We start from the raw sequence: 26,053 nt of genomic DNA on the forward strand, positions 1-26,053 counted from the left end.
CCTGAGCATTCAGTACCAGATCATTAACTGTTTTTCTATTAGCCTGTCCGTTCAGTTTATTTCTTGGTTCATGTCCCGGACCCTAGCGGCCAGTGGAAAGCGGTTTTTGTGTCTGTCTCGTCTCCTGATCGTCCACTGTTCCTCCCCTGCTAAGTCCTCTGGGTTTTTGCTTCATTATGTGGGGAGGTTCAGTTTTTATCCAAGTAAGCCTGGCTCCAAGGTGGCGACCAGTTTAAAGGTCCTGCATCAAGTTCTGGTTCCACGTCCTGTCTCGGCTACCCTCTTCCACTGGGCCTGCTCATCTGCAAACGATCCTGTCTGCTCCTGTGCGTGACCACCTGGTCACGCTTTCGGACCGTGTCAGACTCTGAACCCTCCTGGGAGCCTGTGGATGCCTGGAAGTCTGGATCCTGCCTCCTGTTTCTGTTCCTGATCTGGATCCTGTCCCTGTCTGTTCCTTTCTGTCCTGGATCCCTGACCAAGATCAGCTTCCAGCATGTCCTCTGGAACTGCAGCACTTGGGGACATTCTAGGACTGGACTGTTAAACCAGGTAAGTGGCCAACTCAGATAATCTTCTTCTGTGAGATGATCGTGGTCACTTACCTGTGTTTCTCCTGCAGAGTGTCTGTGATTGGGCGGTGCCCCGCTCCCCATCCTGCAGTATCCGCGAGCCACAGCTCCGCTTTAGTTTTTGTTTTATTTAATAAACCTTTTTGAACTTTCCTACTGACTGTCTCTCCTTGAATACTGGGTCCATCTGTCCTCGTTTCATGACAGTTCACATTTTTAATGTAGCCACTGAAATCTCTAGTAAAATGTTTCAAAAGCATCACACAGACCAGACAAACTTTATGGGGAAAAGGCTTTTTTATTTATTCATTTTTTACAAAAGTGACATACAAAAGGAATAATTCATTATAGGCAGCTATAAAACGCTTATATATACATTTACATCATATGACAGAGTTCATCTCCCCTCATTTTAAAGCTACAGTGTGTAATAATTACAGGGATATAAAGTCAGAAATTGAACATATTATACATAACTATTCTATTTATCATCACCTATGAGCTCAGCCTTTTAACCATAATATTTGCGTTGCCTTAGAGTTCGTTATTTATAATTACATAGGAGCGGGTCTCGCAGCCATGGAGGCAGACATCTTTGCGCTACGGCAAGCGCAGAAGCAACCAACTAGCGATTGCGAGATCTCCCATGACGCTCAAAAATAACTACGGCAAGTTGGGAGAGATGAACTGAGACGGTACTGAACAGTAGATGGCAGTATTATGCCTGAGAAGCGTTTAGTCTGCCTGAAACCAAAGAAGAAGAAGCAGGTATACTGCGCTTCAGTAACAAGAAAGGTGAACAAGGCGGCAGGCGTGAGTGACTTTGCAAACTGTTTGGCACTGTGTGGCCAAACATCAGACGAATGGAGGATCATGCCTACTCTGTATCACAACGAAAAGCGGCGGACACCGAACCCCCGTCATCTAAGAAGCGGAAACACGACGAGAATAAACGCAAGCGTGACAAGAAACAACAAAAAACACGGATCAACATTGGCACGGCATTTACACTATGGAAGTCACTGATGGAGGAAAAAGGTTTTCAAAGTGACGCTCAAGTTGCCAGTTTTCTGTTGGACAGGTAATTAATCCTACACACACAATTGTCTTTTTATAGACGTAATACCCCACCCCCACATCCCGTTTCAACCAAACTATTGTCAAGATGTCTGGTAGCATTACCTAGATAAGGCCACAGCTTCATAAAATTACCACAGCTGATAGTGGCATGTGTGAGTGTGAGAGAGACAGATATATGAAGCTGCATATTAGCGAGCTACGGATATATACCTCGGTTACTTCTCTCTGGCTCCTTTGGAGATCTTCAAGCCTTTCCTCCTCTGCTCTAGTCACCCCGCTGGCACCTCTCTCTCGCCTGGCCCTGGCTGCACGCCCACCCCGCCCTCTCTGCCCTCTTCCTCTCCCTCTTCCTCGCCTTGTAACCCCCGTGCCACAAACAAGACTTGGACTCTGTAAACGGGGAATATATACCGGTATTCTTCCAGCAAACACAATCTCGCTGTTAAACTAATGACTACAATTACTTCGTCTGTTTATATCACCATGCAAAGCAGCTCACCAAAACGTCACAACGACGTAGAAAAAAATAACCGGTATATTTATTATTATCAAATCTATACCCTACACAGACTAATGAAATACTATCTGTAAAATGATCTATGTAAACAAACCTCATGACTTGAGAAGGTAGGTGATGCGGACGTCGTGGAAGACATTTTGTCTTGTAACGCTCGCCGTATTGTTGGGGGGGAGAAGCGGTGGGGGGGAGATGTTCATGTTGCTGCAGTCTGGACGTTAGAGGTCGCTGAAAATTACACACTGTAGCTTTAAACCAAACGTGTCTGAAGGAGGCGACCGTTCACACCTCTGTTCCTCAGAAACAGCTGGACTGACAACAGATGCTGAATTCTAACATCAAAACTCACCCAACATCTGCTTCACATTGACAGTTTCTAAAAACACAAACGCACATCTGTTTTATTCCATTTGGATGCATAGCTTTGAGCACAGTTCTCTCAGGGGTCTATTATGCTTTGATTTTTCTTTTAGGCACCAGAAGCGAAACACAAAACCAGTTTCACCATCTGAAGGAAAGAAGCATCACCGAGTCCTACTGTGCAGCTGACACAGGAATCCAAAATACTTCAGGATTTAACTTTAGGAGTAACGGAGAGCGAACTGCGACAGGAGGTGAAAACCTTAAAACGTTCTGTGCTGGCAGGGGAAGTTTGAATTGATTGAGTTTAAAATAAACCTGATTGTTCTCTTGCTTTGTTTTATAAATCTACATTCATCAGGCGGTGTAATGAAATCAAAATTGTCTTGAAAAGGTGGTTGAACTCATCAGCCCTCAATAAACAAACCACCTGTTTTTATATTTTGATAAACAATCTGAAAACGCTATAAGGTGATAAAATGAAAACAATAGTTTAAGTTTTCTTAAGGGCAACATCTTCTGTTCCTGTTCCTTATCTCACCTTCAGGAGGACTAATTTACTTCCTGCTTTTAATGCAGGTAAAAATAACAGCCACGGCTCTGATTGCACTGCTGACTCTACAGCAGCCTGAGTCGTGGAAAGACTCCTAAACGACGTCTAAATACAGCTGATAGGTTGCTGCTAAGATTACGATCGAAGATAGCAGCCTGCCTGTTTCACAGCTCCTTAATCTGCAAACTTTGTTCAGAGAGCAAAACAAATTAGAAGAAAACACAAGAAATGCTGATTTTAATAGAGTAAGATCAGATTTCATGAGAATGCTCTTTTCAAATGAACCATTGTGGAATATAGATGTACTGAAATTAGATGGAAATTGGAACTATATGTGCTCTTTACATTTGTTGGTTTAAAAAAATATCAATAAATTAATCAGGTCCTGCAGTTTTATAACCTGTTACTGACTTTGGAGATTTATTTCCTCCCTTTTCAAATTTGACTTCCTGTTTAGTAGTTATTGTTTCATCTTTCAACATCAACATATGAGGCATGTTTCCTTCTCTACTCCATTTTAAAGGTGCATAGTCATGTTATTTGAGATTTTTCTTTTGTATTTATACACAAGTTGGATGCAAAGTTTCTTCTGAAAGATTACCATGTCCTGCTGGTGTATTATTTGTTATTGTTGTGTTTATTATTATTGTGTTTTTTAATAAATAAAGATCTTTGTGTATATTTACAGTAACAAAGGAGGTATGACCCTTCACATGTGTTCAAGGCGTAAACGTGCGGCTAAGCTAGTGCCTCCCAGCGAGGCCTTGCAGCACAGTTGGGCTCTATTAAGCGGTCACCATTAGGGCTTTCTGACAGTTCTGCGGTGCTGCCAGCAGATGGCGGTGTGCCTGTTTATGTCTGCTCATTCCACCCAGAGCTGGAATTCTATTTAGGCTCAAAAAGGATCATTTATATTGGGATAGACGCTTAGTGTATATATAACACTTATTTTGTCATGATCAAATAGTGTTTGCTATTCCTTCTAAAGACATATAACATGACTATGAACCTTTAAAAATATAATAAACAGGAAGTCATACATTTTAAAGATGTTAAACACGCTTTAGAAATTGGAGAAAAATAAATGAATCTAAAGTTTAGTTAACTTTGTATGATTCAAATTTTTAGTAGAGTTACAATATTTGGGACCTTTTATTTTGTTATACCCAATCAGGTCTTAGAGTTTTTTTTAAATTTAAAATACTTAATTCATAAATTATACATTTTTGGGACAAATCTGGAAGAAAGACATTTATTTGTATGCTTTCTAAATGGGGACATTTTTGAAGCGGAAACTTTAAAAAGCAATTTAGTTCAACATTTCAGTAATTAAACAGCCATTTTTGTTTAACCAATCAATTTATTTTGAAAGTCACGTGACCAATATACACTCATTTGATTGGCTGCTTGTTGTGCAGTCACCTAAAGGGTTCATTATTTTATTTTTTCATAACTGTTTTTTCCTCCTCACCTTCCCTTTGCTCTTTAGCGCCACCTGTTGCTTAGATGAAGACTTTGCAACAGGTTGCTCTTTTAAACAAAAGATAAAGGTTTGTATAAGTAAAACAGATTAACAGATAAAAAAAAAACTCCCCTTCAGCTGTTGAAAAAAAAATTAAAACTATGTTTGCTACTGTTTTGTTTAAAACAAATCCAAATTTCAAAGCAGCTTAAACATCAAATTTAAATATAACACAGTGAGTTTTAGGACAGAAACAGTCGAATGTTGCCAGACAACATGTCATCAGTGCACTGCCGGCAGAGGATCTCTAATGAACTTCTTTATTGGAGTACAAAAATAATCTTATTTGAAAATGTAGCAGTAAAGCAGTTTTTTTTACAAGGTGGAAACACCGTCAGCTAAAAAAGTGTTTTACCATCTAAGATTACAAAAGTTCGGTTTCTCAAATTGATTGTTCTGTCTGGCCTGAAGACTGACTCCTCCTTTAGTGCAATAAGAAGATAGAAAATTGGGAGTTTAAATCTAAGTTGAGTTCATATTTATTTACAAAAAAAAAAAAAAAAAACCTTGGAAATACTTTTTTAGGTGTCGGAAATTTTGAACTTACATGTCAGAATAAGAACTCTCTGGTTGAAAAAGAAAAGATGTTGAAATAAAATGCTGGAAGTCATGTTCAAGGCCTTAAAGTTTTCTGAGATTTCAAGTGTTGCTGTGTCATTCTTCCACTCTGACCTTCAGCCTCCTGTAAAAGATTCTCCCATCATTTGGCAGCAGCGTTGCTTCAGAAAACATCGTTTGACCGTGAAAGTTTCATTTAGCAAAAGCAGAGCACAGCCACCCAGAAACCTCTCATAAATTGGAAAACTACATCACAAAGAAAGATTTTAGCAGAACCGAAAACCATGTTTTTTTGTGAAGACAGTTCATAAACTGATGATGAGTTTTCATTTTTTTTTTCTCTCCTTCTCTGCACCACATCTCAGGAAAATGAGCATGAAAAAATTAACCTCTGACCCTGAATGTGGCTTTTAATTCCTCCCAACTCTGGTTAACACATTAGAGTGGAGCTGCTGCTTTCACACAATGTCTTTTATTAGATTAGATATTTTGGTAATGTGTGTTTGGTAAAAGCTTAACCTAAATCTTCTACATTCATGTTTATTATTTCAAGTTTGTACATGTTTAGCAACCTGAAGCTATTGGTAGAAAAAAAAACATTTTACAGGTATAAATAAACCATTGGGTGGGAAGAAAAAAAAAAGAAATGTGACATAAATTAATGTTATTTAATAGCTCTCAATGATCAAATTCAGTATTAGCCGCTAATGTGAGCTCCTGTCACTAATCGATCTATACCATCAGCTCATGTGCAACCAGAGATTCATCCATGTCACCATAAAAAAATTTATTATGGTTTGAAAAATACTTAATTCTACCCTTAAATCAAGTCAGATTTTTGGACCTTTTTCTTTGTGCTTTTGTCAAATTTTGAAACCTTGAGGAGAACCAACCTGAGAAAGCTCTGAGGGATAATAATAATAATATTCTGCCTCTTGAGTCAGCTAGTAATTAGCATATTCAGTTAGCATTGATTAGCATCTTCAGGCTAATTGCCTCTCCCAATCTTATACATTTTTAAATACAATGCTGGACATAAAATGAAAAATGCTTAGCAGTAGGTGCAAACTGATTATAAATGTCTCTATAAGTATCTCTATAAATGAGTTAATTCAAGCCTCACTTTCCTCAAACAGTAAGGCTAACATTAGCTTAACTCATATGAATTTCTAAATATAAAAGTCATTTTAAAACATATGGCTACTGCTGTGGGAAAACATTAATGACTGTGTTAAACCTAGTAATTTAATGATTACTTGATTTGACCAATTATTTTTTCCATGAGAAAATTTCAGGCTATTAGCCTGTTGCTATGCTAACATTGTAGGAAGAATGTTAGCATAGCGCTTAGGAAGAAAACAGTACTGTCTGAAGAGATGGGATTCGTGTCCCCTTTGTCAGATTTCTGACTTCATTCTTTCACAATTAAGATCTTCTGTTTGCTTTAAACCAAAGCCCAACACCAAAATATGCATTTTTATATGAAAAGGCTGATATTAAAAACTCGGACCAATATCAACATTCAATATTATGTATAACCCTTTGCTTCAGTTAAACATCAACCATCCTGAGCTAAAACATGATCAATGTGAAATGACCAGACAAAAATAAAACAAAAACAGCAGATGGATGAAAATAAACACCTTTTGTTACACTTAAAAAAAAATATTTACCACAATTTCTTTTTAATTTCAAATATATAAAGTTTATTGTTCCAATTGCATATTAATCGGGCTACCTTTATGCAATTCAAACAATAAACTTTATGTGCTTGAAATAAATACACCCATTAAACATACTTTATTAATGCTAAATACATAAACCTGATGATTATGTATTCAAATAAATAGCTATATTTTACTATCCAATATGCATAATATAAGGCTCATTTAATAGATGTGTGTTACAATGTCTAAAAAACTAGATGGGAGTAAATCTTATGATTGAGGTGAAATATTTTTTCTTGTGTAATATCAGCTCAGTTTTAATTATCGGACTTAAAAATGACCTGATACCGATATTACTGCTGATTTATCATGCATTCCTTTTGTCCGACCAGGACTTTCATTTTAAAAGATTTGTGTTTAGGACTCCTTTTCAGATGATTTATTGTATTTTTTAAGAACAAGTTTAAATAAAAATATTTAATGAGACTACTATTATTCCCTAAAAGGAAGCTAATAGTAAATCTAGCTGATTTAAATGCGAAGAAACAGACATTGTGTGAATGCAGGACTCTCCAACCATAGAACTGAGTAGCTAAGGGTTGTCTGGCTCCCCCTAGTGGTGCTGAGGCAGGGGGTCATGGCTGTGGCTCTGTATGTAGGCTATTGCGTCCCTGTATGTGAGGCCCAGCTGCGGCCGGTCGTACATCTCACTCAGAGCCTGAAACTTGGGGCCCCACCGGGACAGCCTGTCATAAACATAGCCTGCTTCATTCTCCTCCTCCTCCCTCTCCTTCTCCCCAGCAAACATTCTCCTGCAGGACACAGCCGACCCCAAAGAGCTCAGGCTTCCTGCCGAGGACCCAGACCCCTCCACGCACCACACATGGTAGGCATCTGGAGGGAAAGCGCCGCCGTCGTTGTCCGCCTCCCAAACGATTCGCTCCACGTAGCTTTTAAAGTCCACATGGGAGCGCGCCACAGGCGGAGCATCAGCATACCTGCCCGCCTCATTCATCTCCATGTCCCTGCCTGCCTGACAGGCGTAGTTGGCGTCGTTGCTGCAGCCGGCGCTGACTGCGTTCTGATGGTGGTGGTGGTGATGGTGGTGATGAGGGATGCTGAGGTAGGGAGCACCTGAGCTGCAGGAGGAGCTGGACGGATGGACCTCCTCCTGGGAGCCTGGGGAGGACTTGATGAGCGGGGCGGTGGTGCAGGAGGACGACTGGGATAGACTGGAGCACAGAGGACGCTTCAGCTCCGTGATGTCGTATGCATTCTGAAAGGGTGGAAGAAACAAAAAACATGTACTGGATAAATAAAATATCTCATTATCATCAAAGTGCTGCTGCAGACACAAGCATAAAGAGCTCATTTCTGTATGAACTCCATGAACTGGGTCACTTTAACCGCTATGCGACATGTTCACATTTCTAGAATTTTCAACTTTTTGTTTCCACTTTCCGTTTCTCCTTATCAGCTTATAGTTCTGCATCAATGTTTCGGCTTTAATTGCACAAATGAAACATTTCATATTTCTTTTTTAAAGGCATTTTTCAAGTAAGGTATTATTCACATAGTTTTAAAAAAAGTGCTGAATCTTGGAACTGTAAATTGATTCAAAGTGTTCTATCTAAGGAAAACCAGTTGATTGCATTGACTCAAATGCAATCCCTCACACTAAGCATGCTTGTAGCGACAGTGGAGAGCAAAAACTCCCTTTTAACAGGAAGAAACCTCCAGCAGAACCACACTGCAAAAACAATCCAGAAATAAGTAAAAAATGGCTTAAATTAAGTATATTTAGCCTTAATTTGAGCAGGTAAATAAGATGATTTGCCAATGGAATGAGTATTTTCACTCTTAAAATAAGATAGTTAGATAATATTTACTTGAAATAAGACGATAAAATAGTTTTTTCTTATTTTAAAAGGAAATTGTCTTGTTCCATTGGCAAAGTGTCTTACTTATCTCCTCAAATCAAGGAAAAACACACTTATTTTAAGAAAAAATAACTTATTGAGATTTATATTTTTTGCAGTGCAGGCTCAGTGTGAGCGGCCATCTGCTGAGGCTGACTGGGGTTCAAGGAGACAGAAGCAGAGATACATTTTATTGCTGCTGCACTTTAAAAATGGAAATGTCTTGAGAGCTATACTGTACAAAATTCTTTTTTTATATACATTCTGTGTGTACTAAATGACAGTAAAGTCTTTCTAAGTCTATTTAATGTTTATTAATTAGATTACAGTTGATTTAAAGGTATGGAGGGCGATCTTTTATTTCCGGGTGGATCATCTTAATAAGTGGTCCTCCTAATTGTCAATCATTGTGGTGATATGTTTACGTACACTGAAAAAACGATCTGAAATTAAGTAAAAATCTCTTAAATCAAATGTATTTACCCTTAATTTGAGCAGGTAAATAAGATAGTTTGCCAATGGATTGAGTATTTTTACACTTAAAATAAGTCAATTAGATAATATGCACTTGAAATAAGACAATGCAATTGATTTTTCTTATTTCAAATGTAAATTGTCTTGTTCCATTGGCAAAGCGTCTCATTTACCTCCTCAATTCTGGATAAAATGCACTTATTTTATGAAAAAAATGACTTATTTAGATTTACATTTTTTGCAGTGTAAGGCCGTCATGTTTGTGCCGTTAGCTATATTTTGTGCACATGTACACTTTCAGATGTATATCTGTGGTGAGCAACGGTTTCAGACAGTCATTGAACTCATTGACTCACCTTTTTGAAAATTGCTTAAAGAAAAAGTGAAGTGTACGAGAAGAAAATGAAAGCCTCAGAAGAGCCATATATATTTGCTGTAACAGCAGCCTACTGTGCTAGCTTGTGCATGCTTGTGCATCTTTTAAAAATTTTTCAAAAATCCTCCACAATAGCTTTAAAGGAATAGTACACCCAAAACATGATTAGCCTTCATTTTCTACTCACCCCCATGCTGAACAACACTCTGGAGTACTTTTTTGATATCTCAAATGCATCTGGAGATCTGGGAGGCTTCTTGCTGTCTGCTGACATTCAAATAATGGAGGTCTATGGCGCCCGAGGCAGAAAGGTCCATAAAAGTCCACAAAAAACGTGTCAATATTCCTCCATACTGCTCGTCCAATGTATTCCAAGTGTCCTGAGTGGGTAGCATCCAGAATTTACTCGAAACGAAGTCATTTAGAATGTTTTTAGAGCATAAACAGTAGTGTATAGGATTTCCTGAAAGCGCGCGCCTGCACGTTCACGACGCTACGGAAGCCGGCAGACCAAACCAGATGAAAGTGCGTATTCAGCGTCTGCTCTGCGGATAATGCAAGCGTAGAAGAAGAAATGTGCTGTTTACCTGTGCAAAGAAAGAAACAACGAAAGAAAAAAGTCTGAGGACTTCAGTGTTGAGGAAGAGCATGAGTTCTTTGCCGAGCTGAATGCGCACTTTCATCTGGTTTGGTCTGCCGCGGTTTCCGTAGCGTCGTGAACTTGCAGGCGCGCGCTTTCAGGAAATCCTATACACTACTGTTTATGCTCTAAAAACATTCTAAATGACTTCGTTTCGAGTAAATTCTGGACGCTACCCACTCAGGATACTTGGAATACATTGGACGAGCAGTATGGAGGAATATTGACACGTTTTTTGTGGACTTTTATGGACCTTTCTGCCTCGGGCGCCATAGACCTCCATTATTTGAATGTCAGCAGACAGCAAGAAGCCTCCCAGATCTCCAGATGCATTTGAGATATCAAAAAAGTACTCCAGAGTGTTGTTCAGCATGGGGGTGAGTAGAAAATGAAGGCTAATCATGTTTTGGGTGTACTATTCCTTTAATACTCTGTAGTCAGGTGCAGAGCTAGATGGGGGGCCTGGGGTGGGCATGGCCCCCCTTAGCCACCCCTTTTCCCCCCTCTAATACAGATGGTAGCAGCAGTAATACTCTGAAGGGGAATGTTCAAACCTATTAAACATTAAAATTTTTCATATATTAACAAAAGAAACACAGTGGTTAATTAACGCACATCAATATACTAACATTAAAGATGATAAGTGGAGAATTCACACTTTTTTCAGAACTAGATTTTGTGTAATTTGGGAAAAATATGTCATCTAGGAATCTTCAGTGAAATTATAGATAAATAACTACGTTATTAATAACTTAAACATTCATTAAATGTAGATATTAGTACATTTAAATATAATTTTTTTGCAGAATGATTACTGATAGAAGTAGGTAATGACAATGTAAAATATATCGCCCCAGAATCAGAACGCAAACCTGAAAGACTTTTCTCCACTATACCTTTTATTTAGATGCCATGGATATTTAAATATATACGTCTAAGAAAGTATGTTTAGTTTTTATTTATAAAATATGGATGTTGTGCTTGTTGCTGTTTGAACAGCGTAGATTGACCCTGAGGTTCTGGTGCCTTTCGGTCACCCCTCAATGTACATTGGTTATTAGCTGGCCGCCCGTATTAGGATTTTCTGGCTACGCCTCTGTCTGTAGTACTTTGTTTAACAATACCTGCCTTAAATTGGCTATAAGCTACTTAAACATTTAAATTATTAATTCATTTTCATCTTTATATTTTTATCTTTCTTCTGGCTCTCCTCGCAGACGCCGCCCCGAACTAAAGTATGGGTCGGTTGGTTCCTTTGAAGTCTCATTTTCTTTTAATTGGAAGCTTCAAATATGTGTTTTTGTTGCTTTTGTGTTGTAAATATTGCTTTGATTTGAACAAAATGATGAAATCATCACTTGGATAATAATAAAAAAAGTGTGCTATCAAAATGAATTTTAGATAAATATAACTGCATGATCTAATTTTAGATCAGCCTTACTTGACATTTAGCTGTGCCACTGTTGATGGCTTGATGAACCAGTATAAATATTAACAGTGTGGTCTGAAACAAGTTCACATATTAACACCGTGAACACGTCCGTTAGTGAACGGTCAGATACCTGGTCCTGTTCTCCTCCTCCTTCCTCGTTATAGTTGAGGATGTTTTCCCGGATGTCTTCCCAGCTCTGGTGTTCAGCAGGAATGTGATAAACTCCTCGCTTCCTGAACTTGTTTCTGCTTCCTTTCTGGTTCCAAACCGTCACCGCTACCAACACGACTGCACACATGGAAACACGTTGGACATAAGATGATTAGCAAAGCAACTTTATATGGAAAACGTTCCAAACCGGCTGATAAGTTAATAATCTTCATGGCAGAAATATTAATCTCACATTGATATTTACTTCAAAGAAACTGGAATTACCGAAGGTATGGAGTGCCAAATGTAAAAATAAAAAAATAAATATGTTGCATTCCTGTTATTTAGAAAAATCCCTTTATATTTAATTATTTTTCTGATATTTAGATGCAACATATAAACATATAAAATCTATATCTAAATTAATATATTTAATCGATCTCTACATCCTATATCTATATATGAATATTACATTTATATATAAATCTTAAATCTATATCTCAATCTATAATCTAATTATATATCTTATATCTACATTTTTATTTTAAAACTTAAATCTTAAATCTAAAGAAATTATTGAAAACAAAAACTTAAAACCAAATATGAATGTTGAATTCATAATTTTTATTTAAATTTATTTATTGAATCTAAATGTTAAATCTGAATCTTAATCTATATTTTAAAACAAACAAAACTTAATGTTCAATCTTAAATCTATTCTAAATGTGAACATATTTCTATATCTACGGAAGAGGATTAGGGCCACTGAAGAAAAAAGAAAGTTAACTGATTTTTAAATTTTATTTCAGTTTAACGTGGGAAAAAAGTCAGAATTCTGACTTTTTTCCTCAGAATTCTGACTTTAATCTCAGAATTTTGGATCTTAATGAAGGAAGAGATGTGGAGCACTCAGCTTCACTGACAAAGATGTGAGATGTTTGAGAGGGCCAGTGACACATTGGTGGAAAATTACGGAATTACAGTAGGCAACTTTTTACGTCCCCTCATTAATGGAGGAGCAGAAGGTCGTTATAACAAGAGAGCTAGTCTTTAAAACAAATATGGCTATGGCTTGATGCTAACATGTTTGTTATCTGTCTGAAAAAAGTCAGAATTCTGAGATTAAAGTCAGAATTCTAAGAAAAAAGTCAGAATTCTGAAATTAAAGTCAGAATTCTGAGATTAAAGTCAGAATTCTGACTTTTTCCCATATTAAACTGAAAAAAATATGTAAAAATCAGTAAACTTTTTTTTTTTCAGTGGCCCTAATCCTCTTCCGTATATATCAAATCTAAATCTGCATATCTATATTCAGATAAATGTAAGATTTACATATAAATTCAAGATTTAAATGTGAGATAATCATTGATTTAACATTTATATCTATTATTTGCCAATGTTAGAAAAAAGCACCAAATATGAAGAAAGAAATAAAACGGCAGAAATTGTTTCGCTATTTTTTTTTGTTTAGTTTGGTACCCCATAGAGGTGTGTTACAGACAAATAGCAAAACATTTACTTGAACTAATAGAGGTAATATTGCTGAAAAAAACTACGATAAATAAATAAATAAACCATGCATGTTGGTAACTGTCCTCTATGCATGTTTGGAGATGAAACCCACAGTGGGAACAGCCTGTGCCTGAATCCATCAGGAGCTTAGGGGCTGTTGGAAGCAGGCAACAAAGGTCAGGCTGATCTGATGACCAGTCGGAAACTTTTATGTAACTCTGAAGCCAGCTTTTCAGTGCGAATGGAAAAACCATTGATGATCAAACTGTTACACAAGTTAGAGCTGCAGGTCATTTCCTATCAATTACCTAGATCAGGAGTAGTTCACAGTTTCAATCATTTTTAAAAGTGTAAATCTGTCAGCTAATATTAGCTCACATTTAACAGTTTTTCCCTATTGAAATTTATACTCAAAGTATTTGAACATGCTTTATTATAGTGCGTTTTATGCTTTCTCGTTTAAATCAAACCTTGTTTTTGGTTTATTTATGGATGACGAGTTGGGCGGGGGTTTGTCAAAACAGTATAGGATGATTTCTTTGCTTATTGAAATGTTTAAACCTCAGAATATTCCCTTAGCTTTGTATGACTTAAACATAAACAACATCAAATACTGTTAAACTTCCTCAAAGACTGGCTTTGATTGTTTTATTTAATGAGTTATTTATCAGAAATCTGACTTTTTCATGTGCATTGCTGTTGGACTTCAGATAAAGCCTGACAGAAAACCTGTGGGCTCTTTGTTTGAACTAAAAAAGCGGACAAAGAAGCAGAATATTGATCCTCCTTGATTTGCATCATTCCAGAAGGGGTGCTAAGATTGCTAATAATAGCTCTCACTACGCACGTCTCTATTTTACTTAAAAGTTTTGATTCCACCAATCAGGGACTCAGCTGCAGGCAGTCAGTGAGTGTTGCTGTTTGTGTAACTTTTACCTTTAGTATAACAGAAAAACCTGCTAATTTCTAATGTTGCTAATGCTGCATCTACATGAATGAGGACACACACTCCTCACAAGGAAAAAAAAAGCGGCATGAAAAAGGATCTGGATGAGTACTATTAATTTTTGTCTCATAAAAATGATTTGAAAAGCATTGCACTCTAAAAAGAAAATGCAGCCTCAACTTAAAGGTATAGAAGATGGTCTTTTATTTAAATTTGGATCATCGAAATAAGTGGTCCTCCTAATTGTCAATCATTCTGATATGATATATGCACTGCAAAAAAGATCTAGAAATAAGTAAAAAAATTCTTAAATTAAGTGTATTTACCCTTACTTTGAGTAGGTAAATACAATGATGCCAATTAAATTAGTATCCTTACACTTAAAATAAGATAATTAGATAATAGAACTTAAAATAAGACAATGCAATTGTTTTTTCTTTTTTTAAATGTAAATTGTCTTGTTCCATTGGCAAAGTCTCTCACTTTCGACCTCAATTAGAGAAAAAATGCACTTACTCTAAAAAATTACTTACTTAGATTTGCATTTTTTGCAGTGTGTGATATGTTTACGCAAGGCCGTCCTACACGCTCGTGCCGTTAGCTATATTTTTCTGTGCATGCGCACTTTCAGGCGTATATATGTGTGGTGAGCTACGGTTTCAGGCAGTCATTGAAGCTCACTTTTCTTACCGTGGTTCTTTGAAAATGGCATAAAAGAAAAAGTGTCAACGAAGGTTATGATAATAAAAGAAAGGCCTCAGAAGAGGCATATATATCCCAGAATGCTTTGCATGGAGTGCTCTCCTCTTAACCCTTTAAAGCCCGATCCAAGAATAAAACAAAACAGAAAATTACTTTTTTTTGGTTTGAATTCCTTATTTGGTTTTTTAACAAAATATGTAAAAAGAAAAAACAGAAATACATTTTTGATATTAATTATTTATTACTATGCGATAAGTCAAGATTATTTTTTGTGTAGTCTTCTGCCCTCTGTTATCAGGTGTATCTGATTTTGTATAATAGGATTTTGAGCAAAGTTTTTACCATTAAATTATGCAAAAGGTGTCAGACGCAAAACATTTCAGAAACCGTATGTATCAAATATGATACATTTGGCATTACAGGGTTAAAGCATTATGGGATTTGCTGTTACAGCTACTCGACAGCGGCGGCTAATAACAAAGATGGTGCAGGCACCGCGTGGTGGAGGAGGAGTTACGTGACCAACAGGGAGCAAAAAGTTGTGACCATCTGTCTGAACGGTCAGTTAACTGAGCTCACTATAAACTCAACTCTATAGTCCCCGCTCTATATAGTGATTAAGGGATTTAGGGGTTAAAATGGACGTTTGAACATAATAAGCTTGTATGAGCTATGAGAAAAGCAAAAATGTTGTATTAATTTCCAAAAAGAGTTTACAAAAACACGTTGACACGTGTTACACCATTACAACTTTTAAACAGAGCGTGCACGAGGAGAAATGGGCTGGTGCATGCTTTTGCGAGCACATTTTTTTTAAAGTGGAGAGGGCGGTTCTTTTAAAAAATCCTCCACAATACCTTTAAATTAATAATTACTTCAATTGGTAACAAGTAATTGAAATAAGTTTGCCCAACTTAATTTAGTTTTAAACTTAAAAACCTCATAAGTTAAGTTGGATCAACATGACCTTGCCATTTCCCTGCCGTAGCTGCAGTTTCTTTTTAAAGTTTTATTATTTCTATTTTTACATAAACATGTTTATGTAGAATAACAGGTTATGGCTCCTTTAAAACGATCAGAACAGTTATTATCGGCTCTTACCGATAAAGACAAGCAGGCACATGCTGATGGCCAGGATGGAGCTGGGACTGAGAGAGGCCATCCTCTGACCTTTGACCTGCCCCAGCTCACAGCGGTGACCCCTGAAGCCCTCCTGACAGCGGCATTGGTAACTGTCGGGGGAGAGTGCATGGCATACGCCGCCATTACGACAGGAAGACGGACCGCAGGGTGACGGAACACAACGCTGGAGACCCGACTCATCTGTTACTGTCACCTGCGGACCCGGACACCTGGGAAAGGATGGAGATCAGGAGAGAGGACAGGATGAGCGAATGCTACCAACGGCACCAAATTCCTTTAAAGGGTTTCATCAAACATGAAGATTTATAATTAAAATGAATTGTAGTGAGCGGGTTTGTGTTCCTGCGTTATTTACTTGCACTGATGTTTTCTCCACAGGTCGATGCAGCGCAGTGGGCTGCGGCACGGTTGGCTTCTGCAGGCGTCGCTGGAGCAGCCTGAGGTGACCCCTCGCCTCTCCAGCACCGTCACCAGGTCCAGACTCTGCCCGTCCAGAGGGAGGACGTGGCCGTTGAAGCGGACGTCCCGCAGACATCCTGCATCAGGAAAAGCTTTTATTCTACCGGTTTACAGCTTTTAACACAGCGGATGTGGGTCTGCCGCCATTAGGGAATAATCTATTAAGTCCAAAGCTAATAATTGAACCCTTTATGGTCCTCTTTCTAAAGTTTGAGCAAATACTTTTCAGAACGGCGCAGACCAAGAGCTCACCCTGAAAGTCGGCCTTCTCTCCGGCGTTCGGTCTGTTGCCGATCATCAGGCTGGCCGGATGAACCACAATCTCCCTGCGGCTCCCCAGCTGAGCCTGAACCTCCCGTGACCCCCCTCCCTTTTCCAACCGCAGGGTGAACGTGTTGTCGTGGCGACCAAGGCTGACCAAGACCCACTGTCCGACGTCCACTCTTTGAGCCGGGAGTTGGAGTGAATGGGCACCGTCTCCCAGGTTGGCGCGAACGGAGACGTGACCGTCAATAATCTGAGTAGAAGAGAAGAAGCAACTTAGTTACATTTTTCTGTTTCAATCAGGGTGTTTTTAAAACTCTGGTTGTTTGTTTATGTGAGAAAAGATGAATAGGATCCTTCTTTCTGTCGACTCTGGGTTATTCTATTTCAGAGTTTATACAGGAATAAGTAATTCTAATTTAATGCCTTTTAATGCTCTTCATATATATATATATATATATATATATATATATGAACAAAATGCCTCCAGCCACTTTTTTCGAAATTTGCATTTTCCCATTCTCTCGTTTTTTTTCGTCTCAAGCTTCTCTCTGAACATACGGCTTTACGATCAATCGGAAGCAGTTCCACGCAAACACGCAGAACCAGTTATAGCTGATATTCCTGACGAAAATGTTTTTATAAATGGATTTTCTTTTATATAAAGCATTTTAAATGCCACAATAATCACATTTAATGAGATATAATGCCAATTAAGGCCTTAATTCAAAACATTATAATTTAATTACTTTTAATAACCTCCTTCTGTTACAACGATTAGTTATGAAAACTGGAGAAGCTTGTGGGCCCTCCTTCAGGGATGGGAATTTTACCTCATCTTTGACTGGTTCATCTTAATTCCTGCAGGTCACACCATCAGTCATCTTTAAACCAACATATAAAGCTGAGAGCATGTGCCACATTGCAAAAAAAATAATAAAATCTAAATAATAGAAAAGAATAGAATAGATTATTATTATTGTCCCACAATAGATAAATTCTGTTGCTTACAGCAGAAAAAATTATAGAAAGAAATGGTCACACGTCATTTTTTGTTAAAATACATGCATTTATTCTTGAATTGAAGAGGTACGTGTGACACTTTGCCAATGACACAAGACAATCTACATTAAAACTAAGAAAAAAAAGCAATTACATTATCTTATTTCAACTTTATTTGATCTAATTAGCTTATTTAAAAGATAAAATACTGATTCCATTGGCAAATCATCTCACTTACCTACTCAAATTAAGGGTAAATGCACTTAAGTTGAGAAATGTTTTACTTATTTCTATATTTCTGTTTTTGCAGTGTGGAATACAGTAGTTAGTAAAATTTAACTAGGTTAACATCATGTAATGAATAGCGATGCTGGCTGATGGCAGATCTATCTGTCCTAGATCTCTGTCTTACACTATGGTTGACAATAGCAACAACTTTTGCCCACATTAAAGTCCATTTAAAATTACAAATGGACAATTAGAACTCTGGTAAGTAAAAGGCCAAATCTGAAAGTCAAACATATCAAAATGGGATTTTCGTAAAGGTTTTAACAAAAATGATAATAATACACATTAAAATCAGGGCAGAGCAATCAGTTGAGGCACACGTCATCTCAAGGCACTTTCCAGTTCACCAGATCATCCAGTCAGATTGATTAAAAGTTTTCTATCTAAGGAAAACCAGTTGATTGCATCGACTCATTGATTTGAAGGCAATCCTTCACGCTAAGCATGCTTGTAGCGACAGTGGAGAGAAAAAACTCCCTCTTAACAGGAAGAAACTTCTGCAGAACCAGGCTCAGTGTGAGCGGCCATCTGCTGAGGCCGACTGGGGTTCAAGGTGACAGAAGCAGACATACAGCATACCTATGGTATAAGTGTTGGTTTAAGCAGTTAAATATTCAGATATAAAGGTCAGACTAACCTCCAGAATGATGTACTCGTTGGCGTCCCGGGAGGCAACAGAGAGCAGGGTCCCTGACGTGGCTCTGGTTCGGAGGAGCATCTGGATGTTGGTGCGCCGGGAGCTTCCGCCTCCTCTGAGCTGTAAACGCACCACGCTGTCCGAGTCGAAGGAAAACTCCTGGACAGCTGAAGGGTGAAAAGACGAGTGAGTGTATGTTATATTTGTTTTTTTTTTATCCACAGGAGGAAAGTTTTACGAAACGTCCCTCACCTCTCTCACACTTGTGCCCGGTGTATCCGGGTCGACACTCGCAGCTGAAGGAGCCCCAGTCAGCGAGGCAGGAGGCGTGAATGCCGCACGAAGGACCGGCTGCCGTCACACATACTCCGTCTGTGGGCCTGCAACCCGGCGCACTGTCCACACTCTCACCTGGATTTGCCAGATCATACACCTAACAGCAAGAGACATGATATTCCTTTACCGCTTCATAGAAAACACCGACTGTAACATAAAACGCTCCGTCTGAAGATTTCCAGGCTTCATTCGCAGCCAACATTAGATTGGATTTTGTTTTAATTCTGCTGTTTTGATCCCTTGAGTTAAGAATGCAATAAGACTTAATTCGACATGCACTAAATTTTCACACAGGCCCATTGTTTCAGTTGGCAGGCGCGCTGCGGCAGCATTTTGTGGTGTGTCAGTCTCTGTTCGCACATGTGAGCTAAATTCCTCTAAAGCAATCTGGGAAATCGGCTTTGATTACACAGCAATGACAAGCGTGTGTTTTTTTGGGTGCAGGATTTCTCTCTTTTCAGGTTTCACAAGCAGCTTTGTAGTGCCACAACATTTTAGTGAAACAAAGTGAAGGCAAGGGTGTGAAATTTCTAAGATTTAAAAGGTTTCTTTTTCTAGAAGGAGGGATGTCACAACATTCGGAGAAACCGTTCAGGATTTAAAAACCCAATGGGGATTTTTTATTTATTTTTTAAATAACGTCTATATTTGGGAGAGGGACGCCTCCATAGAGACAGTCCATACTGGAAGTCCACACAAGACATTTTAGACAGCTTTGTGTACGTTTATTAACAAACAGTTCAGATAAGAACATCATAGATACAGAGGCAGAAAGAGAGTAAAGAAAATGTGTATTTTGATCCAAAACGCTTCGCAGACATCTATCATTTCCTAAATCCAATGAATAAATACAGGTGCTGGTCATAAAATTAGAATATCATGAAAAAATAGATTGATTTCAGTAATTCCATTTAAAAAGTGAAACTTGTATATTATATTCATACATTACATACAAACTCATATATTTCAGATGTTTATTTTGTTTAATTTTGATGATTACAAATGACAACAAATGAAAATCTCAAATTCATCATATCAGAAAATTAGAATATTACTGAAGACCAATAAAAACAAAGGATTTATAGAAATGTTGGCCAACTGAAAAGTATGAACATGAAAAGTATGAGCATGTACAGCACTCAGTATTTAGTTGGGCCTCCTTTGGCCTGTATTACTGCAGCAATGCGGCGTGGCATGGAGTCGATCAGTCTGTGGCACTGCTCAGGTGTTATGATAGCCCAGGTTGCTCTAATAGTGGCTTTTAGCTCTTCTGAATTGTTGGGTCTGGTGTATTGCATCTTCTTCTTCACAATACCCCATAGATTTTCTATGGGGTTAAGGTCAGGAGAGTTTGCTGGCCAATTAAGGACAGGGATACCATGGTCCTTCAACCAGGTACTGGTAGCTTTGGCACTGTGTGCAGGTGCCAAGTCCTGTTGGAAAATGAAATCTGCATCTCCAAAAAGTTGGTCAGCTGCAGGAAGCATGAAGTGCTCTAAAACTTCCTGGTATGTGGCTGCGTTGACCCTGGACCTCAGAAAACACAATGGACCAACACCAGCAGATGACATGGCACCCCAAACCATCACTGACTGTGGAAACTTTACACTGGACTTCAAGCAACGTGGATGAAGTGCCTCTCTTCTTTTCCTCCAGACTCTGGGACCTTGATTTCCAAAGGAAATGCAAAATTTACTTTCATCAGAGAACATGACTTTGGACCACTCACCAGCAGTCCAGTCCTGTTTCTCTTTAGCCCAGGCAAGACGCTTCTGACGCTGTCTGTGGTTCAAGAGTGGCTTGACACAAGGAATGCGACAGCAGAAACCCATGTCTTTCATACGTCTGTGTGTGGTGGTTCTTGAAGCACTCACTCCAGCTGCAGTCCACTCTTTGTGAATCTCCCCCACATTTTTGAAGGGGTTTTGTTTCACAATCCTCTCCAGGGTGCGGTTATCTCTCTTGCTTGTACACTTTTTTCGACCACATCTTTTCCTTCCCTTCGCCTCTCTATTAATGTGCTTGGACACTGAGCTCTGTGAACAGCCAGCCTCTTTAGCGATGACCTTTTGTGTCTTGCCCTCCTTGTGCAAGGTGTCGATGGTCGTCTTTTGGACAACTGTCAAGTCAGCAGTCTTCCCCATGATTGTGTAGCCTATAGAACTAGACTGAAAGACCATTTAAAGGCTTTTGCAGGTGGTTTGAGTTAATTAGCTGATTAGAGTGTGGCACCAGGGGCCATCAATTTTGAACCTTTTCACAATATTCTAATTTTCTGATATGATGAATTTGAGATTTTCATTTGTTGTCATTTGTAATCATCAAAATTAAACAAAATAAACATCTGAAATATATGAGTTTGTATGTAATGTATGAATATAATATACAAGTTTCACTTTTTAAATGGAATTACTGAAATCAATCTACTTTTTCATGATATTCTAATTTTATGACCAGCACCTGTACTGCTGTGTTGTTAAGTCTGTTTTCTAAGGAAGAGGATTAGGGCTACTGAATAAAATAATAAATAAAAAGTTAATTGATTTTTAAATTTTATTTCACTTTAATATGGGAAAAAAATCAGAATTCTGACTTTAATCTCAGAATTCTGACAGCTAACAAACATGTTAGCATCAAGCCATAGCCATGTCTGTTTTAAAGACTAGCTCTCTTGTTATAATGACCTTCTGCTCCTCCATTAATGAGGGGACGTAAAAAGTTGACTAATTCCGTTATTTTCCACCAATGTGTCACTGGCCACCTCAAATAACTCACGTCTTTGTCAGTGAAGTTGAGTGCTTCCACATCTCTTCCTTCATGGTGCTCATCTACATTAAGATCCACAATTCTGAGATTAAAGTCAGAATTGAGAAAAAAGTCAGAATTCTGAGAAAAAAATCTGAATTCTGAGAAAAAAATCTGAATTCTGAGATTAAAATCAGAAAAAGTTAGAATTCTGAGATTAAAGTCAGAATTCTGAGATTAAAGTCAGAATTCTGAGATCAAAGTCATAATTCTGAGATTAAAGTCATAATTCTGAGAAAAAAGTCAGAATTGAGAAAAAAGTCAGAATTGAGAAAAAAGTCGGAATTCTGAGATTAAAGTCAGAATTCTGAGATCAAAGTCAGAATTCTGAGATTAAAGTCAGAATTCTGAGATCAAAGTCAGAATTCTGAGATTAAAGTCAAAATTCTGAGAAAAAAGTCAGAATTGAGAAAAAAGTCAGAATTCTGAGATTAAAGTCAGAATTCTGAGATCAAAGTCAGAATTCTGAGAAAAAAGTCAGAATTCTGAGAAAAAAGTAAGAATTCTGAGATCAAAGTCAGAATTCTGAGATCAAAGTCAGAATTCCAAGATTAAAGTCAGAATTCTGACTTTTTTCCCCATGTTAAACAAAAAATAAAATTAAAAAATCAGTTAACTTTTTTTTTTTTCCAGTGGCCCTAATCCTCTTCCGTAGTTTTCAGCTGGTAGCTTTAGTCTCATTTTGACATGCTGATTTATGTATGGAACTATTCTAATGTACTGGAATTGTGAATATGACCAGTTTATAGATACATAAAAGGGGACCTGGTAAAACTGCTGATTTGATTTGAATCAGTTCAATCCAATCTAGTTTGATTAAATTGATTTAAATTCAATTTAATCAAACTACACCCTCTTAATCGTTGCCATACATAATGAGAAGGAAATTAGATAAAATAGATATAAATGGACAAGGAGAATTCGACTGAGGTGTTTTGTTTTTCATTTAGATAAAAAAAAAACAAATTTCCTTGTTATGACAGGTAGCAACTCTCCTTAACTTCCGGGAAAAGAAATATGCATAATATTTTCATAGAAAAGCAAAGAAATGATCATAAGCTCTCAGCAAATTGAAAACATCTCTAAAACACAGGGGATTGTGGGTAAATTAAAAGTGCCTGCATTAATATGCAGACACCAAAATCTTTAAACTTCTGCACACTGATTTTAAAGCTAAATTAACTTTCTTTCCTGGGGAATATTTTAGGATCTCTGGGAGCTTCTTGATGTTTTTCCTTCAGCAGCAGAGGAACCACAGCAGCTTGCTGCGGTTCAGGAAAACGAAGACGAAGCGAGCCTCTTTTCATTCATATTAAATTTAGGATGGTGAAGCTGTTCTATTGGCCTTGGCTGATGAGCAGAGCTCAGACCACCATCTGTCCGACCACCAACCCAACAGTGCAAAAGCACAAACACACAGGAGCTGGTAGGAGTGAATTCATGCATGTACAAACAGGTAGATGCCAGAATATCGACACTGCAGCTGCATTGCAAGAGAAGAAAATCACCCAGGAAAAGCGAACAATCCCTGGGATGGAAAGATAACAAAACAACTGTTTTCTTCTCTTCAAATACATTTTATTGATGCACTTCGATAAACTGAGATAAACAAGATTGGTAATTTTAATCACTACTTCATAACGCTAAATTCAACCTAAATCTGAGTCGATTCTAATTTAAAGCTGAAATAAAACTCCTTTCTCCAAAATGATAAGAACTTAGGAGGAGGGTTTGAATAAATTTGTCTCCTGAAAATATAAATATTTAAAGGCGAATAGTCTTGTTATGTGACTTTTTAAATGTATATGCCAGAAGCTCACCTTGTCTGCAAACAAAGTTTTTATTTCTGAAAAATTAAGCATCCTGCTGGTGGTTTTGTTGGTCCTCAAAAGAATGTCCTTTGTCCATAATGCGTAGATGGACATAAAAAGTTTATTTTGTCAGTTTTCTATTAAAAAATACGACTATAATTAATTGGATTGAATACACCACTAGTATATTTACTAGGGGTGGAACGGTTCACAAAATGGTTTCGTGGTCACGGTTTTCGGTTCGGTTCGGTTCGATTCGGTATATGTTGATTGTTAGACCGAAATCCCATAAAAATGTATGAAATTAATGAAAAAATCCCCCAAAAAATAATGAATTGTAATTATTTTAAATGATCCGCGGAAACCCTGGATCATTTCCGTATGTTTTGCTGCTTTGAATTTAATCATCTCGCGCATGCTCTCTACCATCTCCAAGGGACGGGAGCCACAGCGGAGGCTGTAGGCTTTGCTTTGAGCAGCCGGTCTGGAGCGCAGCGGGGCGGAGCGCTGACGGAGTATGAGGGATTTTGGGGTTAGCATGACATGTTGGTCATGTTGCTGTTAGCATAAACAAAACATGTTGCACAATGCTTGCACACTGTTGCACTTTTATCCACAACTTTCTTTCCGCCGTCATCGTAGGTCACTCTAAATGCAAAGCGGTCCCATACAGCAGACCTATAAAGTGCTACTGGCGCGTCTTCCAACTCCTGTTCTTTCCAACTCGCCATACCCACACAATTCTCCACAACAACTGATTTTTTTTCCCTGCTACACCCGGCTACGCTGCTTCGCTTCTTCTTCTTCTTGCTTACTACTGGTGGTTGGCTTTGGTCGCAGTACCGCCACCTTCTGCTCTGGAGTGTAAACGCTTCCCCTATGAGAAAAAGGAGCAGCGCATGAACCGAACAAAACACACGCGAATCGAACCGAGACAGTCGAACCGAACGGTTCGGACGGTTTTCATAAATCGTCCCATCCCTAATATTTACTATTACAACAGTATGACAAGAGGAAATTCTATTTAGGCTCAAAACTGACTGTAAACACTATCAGGACAGACTCTTGGTGTATATAAGCTCCTTTTGTCATGATCACTTGGTTGTTGGTCTTTTTTTAGATTAGATTAGATGAGCTTTATTGATCTCACAGCGGAAAAATTCACTGATCACATAGTGGCATAGTAATTAAAGAAGGCGCAAACAAGGAGGAAAATGTGCATTAAGAATAAACAAGCAAGCACTGTATATACAGTATATGTATATGTTTGTATATGTTTGTGTTGTTCTATAAAATAAGGTAATTATGCCTTTTAACAAACTCTCTCTAACACACATTTCCTACCTGACTGTCGACTACGAGGTTTCGGATGCATCCAGTAAAGCTCCGGTAACGGCGGTAGGGAGACATTTCCTTCACCCCTCCCAGCTGGAGAGGCTGGTGAACATTTAAATACCTGAGAGGAAAAAAAAATCAGAATAGTTGTTTTGTTTTTTGTTTTTTATTCTAGGTTAACATAATTATGTAAAGTGAGCTTTCATTTTACCGCTGATTCCCCGGCGTTTCTCCTGCAGCTCTGCAGCCGGACTCATCGATGCCTTGGGCCTCACCTCCAACACCTTCCATCTCATTCACTGGAACCCCACCACACTGGTCCAGAATCATCTGCACCAGCTGAACAGAGAGGGAAGACAACAGAAACTTTCATAAAAACTGAGTATGCCAACTTAAAAGCTGGTACTGTTGATCAAACACTACTAACTTAAAAAGGTAGCTTGATCTATAACAGAGAAAGGTCTTTAAAACAGATTTAGAGAACTAAAGCTTCTTTAAAAAGGGGTTTAGACCCGAGACTTGGCTTTATCTCAGACTCTATCTGCTTGTTCATGAGCTCCTACTGTAAGTACACTCAGAAAAAACTGAACCTGCCTTCCTTGTTTGCAGGAGATGCCATGAGCAGCAAAAGTTGAGTTTATCCACTACATCTAAGTTATTTAATACATAATACTCTCAAAGGCCTGGAAAGATGACATTTTTACATTAAGGCAAGAAACAATATTGTGGGAAACCAAACACAAACCAACTATGCTAATGAGGCGGTAATCATTGAGGTTCCTCTGTGTTCTAGAAGAGCCTCAATTTCTGCATAATGTTTGCAAATAAAGTTGAAAAGTTACTAATTTGATGCAAACAAAATCTTAAAAAGGTCAGAAGAACTTGTGTTGATGCTCTGATGATCCTCCAAAAAACCCCAAATAAAATCAGACCTATAGACACGATATTCCTTTTCATATTTGTTATCTTTCATATGTTATATATCTGCTGTCA

General features: G+C 38.1%; 1 protein-coding gene and 1 long non-coding RNA gene across 2 annotated transcripts in view; both read right to left on the reverse strand.

Moving 5' to 3' along the window:
• Positions 1 to 850: 850 nt before the first annotated feature.
• On the reverse strand, positions 851 to 4,256 carry LOC119774767. Its single transcript, XR_005279576.1, has 2 exons — positions 2,426 to 4,256; positions 851 to 990 (listed from the first exon to the last, which is right to left on the reverse strand). It is a non-coding gene; the product is annotated as an uncharacterized LOC119774767 (long non-coding RNA).
• Positions 4,257 to 5,943: 1,687 nt separating this feature from the next.
• si:dkey-22o22.2 (neural-cadherin) overlaps positions 5,944 to 26,053 on the reverse strand; it is a 254,121-nt gene continuing 234,011 nt past the window's right edge. The window contains exons 26-34 of the mRNA XM_038272450.1: positions 25,272 to 25,399; positions 25,070 to 25,181; positions 19,026 to 19,206; positions 18,774 to 18,940; positions 16,835 to 17,099; positions 16,479 to 16,659; positions 16,082 to 16,332; positions 11,801 to 11,958; positions 5,944 to 8,105 (exon numbers count right to left, since the gene is read on the reverse strand). Of these exons, the coding sequence (XP_038128378.1) occupies positions 7,443 to 8,105; positions 11,801 to 11,958; positions 16,082 to 16,332; positions 16,479 to 16,659; positions 16,835 to 17,099; positions 18,774 to 18,940; positions 19,026 to 19,206; positions 25,070 to 25,181; positions 25,272 to 25,399 (2,106 nt within the window). The 3' untranslated portion in view covers positions 5,944 to 7,442. The remainder of the gene's footprint in view (positions 8,106 to 11,800; positions 11,959 to 16,081; positions 16,333 to 16,478; positions 16,660 to 16,834; positions 17,100 to 18,773; positions 18,941 to 19,025; positions 19,207 to 25,069; positions 25,182 to 25,271; positions 25,400 to 26,053) is intronic.

Source organism: Cyprinodon tularosa, unplaced genomic scaffold (assembly GCF_016077235.1).
Source record: "Cyprinodon tularosa strain WSP-4 unplaced genomic scaffold, ASM1607723v1 ctg83, whole genome shotgun sequence".
Taxonomy (NCBI): Eukaryota; Metazoa; Chordata; class Actinopteri; order Cyprinodontiformes; family Cyprinodontidae; genus Cyprinodon; species Cyprinodon tularosa.